The sequence below is a fragment of the Chamaea fasciata genome, unplaced genomic scaffold (genome assembly GCF_029207755.1).
Source record: "Chamaea fasciata isolate MVZ Bird 193981 ecotype frontalis unplaced genomic scaffold, bChaFas1.0.hap1 SCAF_70, whole genome shotgun sequence".
Classification (NCBI taxonomy): domain Eukaryota; kingdom Metazoa; phylum Chordata; class Aves; order Passeriformes; family Sylviidae; genus Chamaea; species Chamaea fasciata.
This window is the reverse complement of record NW_027094155.1, coordinates 41,697-48,763: the sequence shown is the minus strand read 5'-3', so window position 1 is coordinate 48,763 and position 7,067 is coordinate 41,697. Positions and strand designations below refer to the sequence as shown.

At 61.4% G+C, this 7,067-nt stretch overlaps 1 protein-coding gene across 1 annotated transcript; it reads left to right on the top strand.

Moving 5' to 3' along the window:
- The first annotated feature begins 4,274 nt into the window (after positions 1 to 4,274).
- Positions 4,275 to 6,377, top strand: LOC136304304 (serine/threonine-protein kinase pim-1-like). Its single transcript, XM_066207940.1, has 5 exons — positions 4,275 to 4,862; positions 4,983 to 5,033; positions 5,213 to 5,579; positions 5,797 to 5,973; positions 6,220 to 6,377. Exons 1-5 carry the CDS (start codon positions 4,275 to 4,277, stop codon positions 6,375 to 6,377), a joined length of 1,341 nt encoding a protein of 446 aa, XP_066064037.1.
- The last annotated feature ends 690 nt before the right edge of the window (positions 6,378 to 7,067 follow it).

The window sequence follows — 7,067 nt, the reverse complement described above, 5'->3', positions numbered from 1 at the left end:
TGAGGAATTGGGTGTCAGAGGCCACAAGCAGCCCCTGGGGAGCTGCCATGTTCCTGCCAGCCGGCTGCTCTGGCGCTCCCCCAAAGTACCTGCGGAGTGAGTGCAGGGAAAGGTGTAACCTTGCGCTCAGGGCCCTTCTCGAGCTCACTGAGGATCCCTCCCTCAATGGTGACAAGGGGGCAGTGGCTGGAGCTGAGCTGGGGAATGCAGTCGCTTGGGCTTGGCTGGCCTTCGAGAGCTCAGGCAGCTGCTCCCAGCTCTCCTGCCTCCTGGTTCGGCTGCCCGAGTACCTCGGGACAGGCCTTTGGCCTCTGGGCCCTCTTGGCACCAGGGCGGCGTTTCACGACTTGTGTTCCTCACAGGCCAAAAAAGTGTGGCCCCTGACTGAACATTTTGTGGAGCTCCTGCGGAACACAGATGAACAGTCAGTCAGGATGACGGCCGTGATGCTCAGCTTTGCAGTTTTGGACAAGGACATGCTGAGACCCAGCCCTGTCGCCCTGCAGCTGGTTGCGGTGCTCCTGCCACTCTCTGACCATGCAAGGCTCTGTGCCCCCAGCCACGGCCACTGTGTGCCCACCAAACACTTGGTGCCCTGTGGGTTTGCAGGCTCACGCCCAGCTGAGCCCCGAGCAGCCGATGCTGAGGTCTTTTTTTCTTCCTTTCATAGAGGATAACGGCCAGGTGCAGCTGCTGTCCACACTGCTCTTCTGAAAATTGGTGACTGTTTGCAGGGCCCCTGGGAGGGAATATTGGGGTTCCTGGCAGCAGGATCCTTGTGCAGCTTCAGGCTGGGGTGGGCAGCACTTCCATCTGCAGCTTCCATGTGCTGCTCCGGCAGCTGCTGCTGCTGCTGGGGACCCTGAGGGAAGAGGCCACGGGAGGGATGGAAATGCTGCACGGACAGCAGCAGCCAGGGCCAGGAATGAGCTTTGCCTTCCTGGCTGCTGAAATGAGGCTCCTTTAGTGCAAGAGGAGGCAAAGGCAAAATCAATTTCAACAATTCAAGGGAAACTGTGGAAAATTGGAAGCCTCTCAAAATGTCACACACATTCATCTGGGAGCTCTTCAGCGTTGGTTCTTGTAAAAAGCCTTTCCCGTTTCCCCTTGGCTCTGAGATTCTGGGAGCCACCGCTGGGCTTCAGAGTTCAACTGATTTTTATTTTCCAGGTTTTTAAACAGGGCTCGGAATTGGGCATCTCTTGCCACTTTTTCTGCTCAGAACCTTGAGAAAGGTTCTCTGCTCCTGTGAGCCACATCTTGAAGGGTGGTTGGCAACCATGGAATGCTCTGGGAAAGCACTTGATTGACTTCAGGGCCAGGCTGGAGAGCTCAGCCTGAGGAAAGAACTGTTCCAGATGCCTCTGTCCATGTCCAGCTCCTCACAGCTGAGTCCCTGAACACCCTGGGTGGTTTATAGGGATTGATTTTCCCCTCCTGTTCACTTGGAGGTGATTTTGCCATCCTTTAGAGGAACATCTGACCAGCCCCTGCCCCCATTCCATTTTATTCTCTCCACTTTGAAGCTGGACCGCTGGGTTTGACATGTAAATTGGTAGTGTCTCCCCGTTCTTCCCTCCAGCCCTCCATTGTGACTTGTATTAAACACTGCAAACGGCCTCATTTGTCTGGTGGGGAAGATGTGAGGTGGAGAAAGTTAACAGCATTTGTTTTCATGAACCTTGTGCTAGTAAAGAAAAATGAGGTTGGTCATTTTGGTGTGGTGCTGAATGTTGGGATTTGGGAGTTTATTTCTTGCTATTGTTCTTATTATTTATTAGTGTTACTTTTCACTGGTCAGATTTTTAAACCTTAGACACGATTAACCAAGGCTGGATGTAAGTCATTAGGAAAATTCCCTTGCATTTTCCACTGGGATTAAACGGTTCAGTGGACTCCAAGTTGCCAGTGGATTCTAAAGATGGGAAATCCTGTTAGTGGTGGGTTTGGTGTGGTTTGGAGCTGGGGAAGGCTCTCATCCCCTCCCGGAGGTGCCCCAAGCCCGCTCTGCTGCCACGTCTGCACTCGCGGCCCCTCACGGCTGCCCTGCCCTGGGGACACGGTGGGACCCCGCTGCTGCCGGGGCTGAGGCTCCTCACGGCCCCTCAAACCCCTCCTGGCTACACAGAACCTCTCCTGGCCCCCGACAGCCCTTCATGGCCCTTCATTGCCCCTCCCGGCCCCTCAGGGCCCCTCCCGGCCCCAGGCGTGGAGCTCCTCCCGAAGGAGAAGGGGCCGGGCCCTGCTGGTTCTCCTTTTATTTCGGTCGTTTCGCAGCCGTGAGGAAAGAAAGGCTGAAATGGAGCCTTTGCCCCGCGGTTCCCTCCGGGTCAACTGCGGCCGAAGCTCCGTGCCGGCGCTGGCCCCAGCACCAGCATCCCCGCAGCCCCGCCGGCCTTTGCTGTCCCCCCGTGTCCATTCCCTGTCCCCGAGGCCCGCCCGGCTCTGGCAGCAGCAGGAGCCGCAGCGCAGCGGGCGCCGGCCCGGCCCGGCCGGGGCTCCCGGGCAGGAGCAGCAGCAGCGCCGGCCCCTTCCCACCTGCTCCTGCCTCGCCTTCCAAGGCCTTTGTCCGGCTCCACTGCGGCCTGGAGCAACGCTCACCCACCAACAGCCCAGACTGCTCAGGGCCCGCCTGTGCTGCCCCGACCCAGCCTCCAGAGAAAGGAAGGGTCGGCTTCCAGCGCTGTTTTCAGCACTGTTTCACTCAGCCCGAGGTGACGGCAGGAGGCTGCTGCTGCCTTTGCCTTGGCGATTGGAGATCGCGGCTGCTGCTGCACCCCTCTGGCTGCCGACTGGATTTTATCAGGACAACTGCAATTGCCTTTTTCCATCCTTGCTGCCCGCTGTGCTTTTGTGACAGTGAACTCAGTCTTTCTGTTGCCGGCACCGTGCAAAGAAGAGATTGAAATGCTCCCAAGTCCCCGGGCACTAAGTCGAGGGGAATTAAAGCCACACCGGCCACATTTGCAGCGCTCCAACACAGCCCTGCTGCTGGTGCTGCTGAAATAGAATCAACTTAGAGAGGCCATCACAAAAATTGCCGCTGGGGTGTCAAACACAATGAAAAAATGCACCCGGAGAAAGAAAAACCAGAACTTCTTGACTCACTTCATTGCTTCCTCCGAGCAGCAGAAAAGGGAGATGCCCAGAGGTATTTCCAGCTGCTGCTGATCCCAGCTGGAGCTCCCTGCAGAGTCCCAGCAGGAACCTGAGCCCAGCCCGGGGAGCTCACACAGTGTCAGGGAGATTCTGTCTCTGGATTCAGTCAGGGTTGCATTCCCCAACAAGTGCTGGTGCCACCTCCTGTTTTCTTGGATTAAAACAGTAACAAGGAAAACCTTACCAATGGCACAACTCCCCAGCCCACAAGGAAAAAAGAAAGGACAAATCGTAAAGTTTTCCAAACATTTGTGCTGCTTTGCTGCAAAAGTCGTGCTGCACTCAGTATGGAAATCCAGGAGAAGCTGCAGTTGGTGGCACATCTTGTGCCAGCAGCTCGACCTCGTTCTCCACCAAAGGTTCTTGAAAAGAGCAGCTGGGACTGTGGTGAAGGTTGCTGGAAAACTGCAACAGCTTTCCAGAAGTGAAATGAAAATGCAAGAAATAAACCAAGAGGTTTTCCTCTATTTATTTCTATGCTTCCCTTTTCCGTGTTGCACTACTTCTCCGTGCCATTAATTCCAAATGGATCTCACCTCTCAGATCGATGACTTAGTGAGTTTTAGACCCTCGAAAATACCATGGGCCATAGACAGAGTTTGCCTTCCCCTGTTTTTGCTGCAAAGTAAGGCTGGAGACATAAGCGTAGTGCTTGGGTCGGGCACGAATCCTACAAGCAGGGAATGTGTCCTGACAGTGTCTGAGCCTCAGCAGGGACAATGCACAGCAGCGACCGAGGGAATTCCTCTGCCACGGCGCAGGAGTCAGGCCTCTGGATGTGGGCTCAGCACGGCCAAGTGTCCGTGTTTGGAGCGGCTCGGGGGCTGCCCCCGGGGAGCGCGGGGCTGGAGCGTGGAACGGACACGCAGACAAACGGCCCCAGGGCTCCAGTTGCAGCGGCGGCAGCGGCAGCAGCAGCGGCAGCAGCGAGTCTACGGCGTCTACGGCGTCTACGACCCGTCCCCGTCCCTCTCTTGTTCCTCCTCTCCCTCTCCCGCTGTCCCGCACTCTGTCTCGCTGTCCCGCAGCCTCTCCCGGTGTCCCTTTCCCGACCCCCCCGGCCCCTCTCGGCGTCCCCGTCCCGGCCTCTCCCTCTCCCCCCGCAGGGCTGAGCCATGCCCCGGGCCCGCCCCCGGCCCCGGGCGTCCCGCCGCGGTCTGGGCTCCGCCCGGCTCTGGCGGTGCTGGCTGTGGCGGTGCTGGGCGGGCATCAGTGCCTGGGGCCAGGGCGGCATCGCTGCGCTTTGGCTGCGCCTGTCCCGAGCCCGGCCCCGGCCCCGGCCCCGGCCCCGGCCCCGACCCCGACCCCGGCCCCGGCCCCGGCCCCGGCCCCGGCCCCGGCCCCGACCCCGGCCCCGACCCCGGCCCCGGCCCCGGCTCCTCCCGGGCCCCGCTAAGGACACACGCGGCGCGGCCGCTCCCGCCGCCTCCGCCGCGGCTTCCCCGGCCCGAGCTCCGCCGCTCGGCAGCGCAGCCGCCGGCCTCGAGCCGCCGGGGCCCGGGGCGGGTGGGGATGGCCGGCCCGGGGCGCTCGGGGGGCGCTCGGGGGCCGTGTCTGGCCCCGGGCCGAGCGCTGAGGGCCGCGTGTCGCCCGCAGGGGAGGCGCGGGAGGCCCTGCAGGACCGGTACCGGCTGGGTTCGCTGCTGGGGCGCGGAGGCTTCGGCAGCGTCTACTCGGGGACGCGGCTCTCGGACGGCGCCCCGGTGAGCGGCGGGGCTGGCGGCGGGCGGAGGAGGAGGAGGAGGGCGGAGGAGGACGAGGAGAAGATCGGGGCGCGGCGGGGCAGGCGGCGAGCTGAGCCCGCTGCTGGCCTTTGCTCGCAGGTGGCCATCAAATGCGTGCCCCGGGCCCGCGTCCAGCACTGGGGCGAGCTGGTGAGTGAGCGGGGCCGGCGGGAGAAGCTGGGGCCCGGCAGGGGAAGAGCCGGCGGGAGCCCTGCAGGGAGAGCGGGCGTGGGCTGAGCGGGGGGCCCAGAGCATCCGGGGCTGGGTGAGGGGTTCCCGAGCCCTGGCACAGCCTCAGCCCCACTGACGGCATCGTGGTCCTTCGGCAGCCCAACGGCGCCCGTGCGCCCCTGGAAATCGTGCTGCTGGACAGGCTGTCCTCTGGATGTGGTGGCATCATTCAGCTGCTGGAGTGGCTTGAGCTCCCCAACGGCTTCCTGTTGGTGCTGGAGCGTCCGGAGCGGTGCCAGGACCTCTCGGGTTTCCTGGCGGAGCGGAGGTTCCTGCCGGAGGAGGAGGCGCAGGGGCTGTTCCGCCAGGTGCTGGAGGCCGTGCGGCACTGCACCAGCTGCGGGGTCCTGCACCGCGACATCAAGCCGGAGAACATCCTGCTCGACCTGGCCACCGGGCAGCTCAAACTGATCGACTTTGGCTGTGGCGCCTTCCTCCAAGACACAGCCTACAGGCAATTTGCGGGTGAGCCCTCTCAGGGGATGTTCCTGGGCATCTCACGGCCCAGCCTGGCTGTAGCACCGCGGCTTCCCCCTCTCGCTGCTAGGAGCAGCGTTATTTCTTGAGCCAAGTTGCTTTTGGGTGGGGGCGGGAGGGGGCCAGCCCCCACACGCCCAGGGATGCCGGGGCGAGGCTTTAGGAGTTGCAGCATCCCCTGATGAACTCCGTCTGTGTTCCATAGGAACCCTGCCCTACAGCCCACCAGAGTGGATCCACCACCAACGCTACCACGGCGAGGCAGCGACGATCTGGTCCCTGGGCCTCCTGCTGTACCACCTGGTCATGGGGAAGCACCCGTTCAGGAGGGGCCAGCAGTTCATCTGGGGGCGCATCTTGTTCCCACGATGGCTCTCTCAAGGTGGGTCCTCATCTCTGGGCACAGGGGAATCCCGGTGCTGGGAGACAGCAGCAGGCTGATGAGCACCCTGCTCTGGCAGCTGCTGAGGAGGTGGCACATGTCCTGCTCTCCTCCAAACAGAGAATCCATGGGGAAGTTTAGGCACAGCTCTGGGCACACCCAGCATGGCCTGGGCACGGGAATGGAGGGGCAAAGCAGACGGGATCCTTCTCCAACTGACTGCTGGTTTCTGGTTTCTCTCTTCAGAGTGCCAAAATGTTATCAGGAGGTGTTTGTCCATGCAACCCTTGGACAGGCCATCCTTAGAAGACCTCTTCAGTGATCCTTGGCTGCAGGGTGTTCATCTGCCCCAGAAGATGGGAGAGGTCCATGTGCACAGTTTGATCCAAAGACCTGACAGGTAACAGCTCCACACATCTCATGGCAATCAGTGCTAAAGAAAACCAGAGTGTTTTTGTCCTGCCTGTAGCTCTGAGCAGGGATGACCAGATGGGAACATCTGTGCTGGGGCAGAGCTGGAGACCTGGTGTAGCAAGCACTGGTGGCCACCATCCACCCTAGTTATGCTTGTCCTGGTTCGTTGGTGGCTGGGGCCCTGGGCAGCGCACTGACAGCCTGGTCTGGCCCCCAGGGAAGGAGGAGCCCCTGGAGAAGCTGTATCAGGTGGGGCTGCTGCTGGAGACACCAAGGACAACCCCAAGGATGCCAAGCTCTTCCTCGACCTGGCCACCGGCAGCTGAGGATGATCGACTTGGATTCTGGCACCTTCTTCAGACACGCTCCCTGGGGCCCAGTTTGCAGGTGAGTCCACAGCTGGGGGGATGCTCCCAGATGTGGGCATGGCACGGCCTGGCCGGGCACCAAAGGTTCCTCCCTTTGCTGGGGCAGACGCCACAGATTCTTCACTCGGCCGTCAAGCTGCCTTTTGGCTCTGCGCAGCTGCTGAGGGCTGGATGTGCCGTGGCCGGCTGCAGGCTGGGCACGTGTCCTGCCCTCCTGCTCTGCCCCCAAAGGCAGCAGTGATGGGCAGCTTTGGGCCCAGCTCTGAGCACGGCCAGCGTGGCCTGGGCACTGCGGGCGCTCGGGATGAGGGG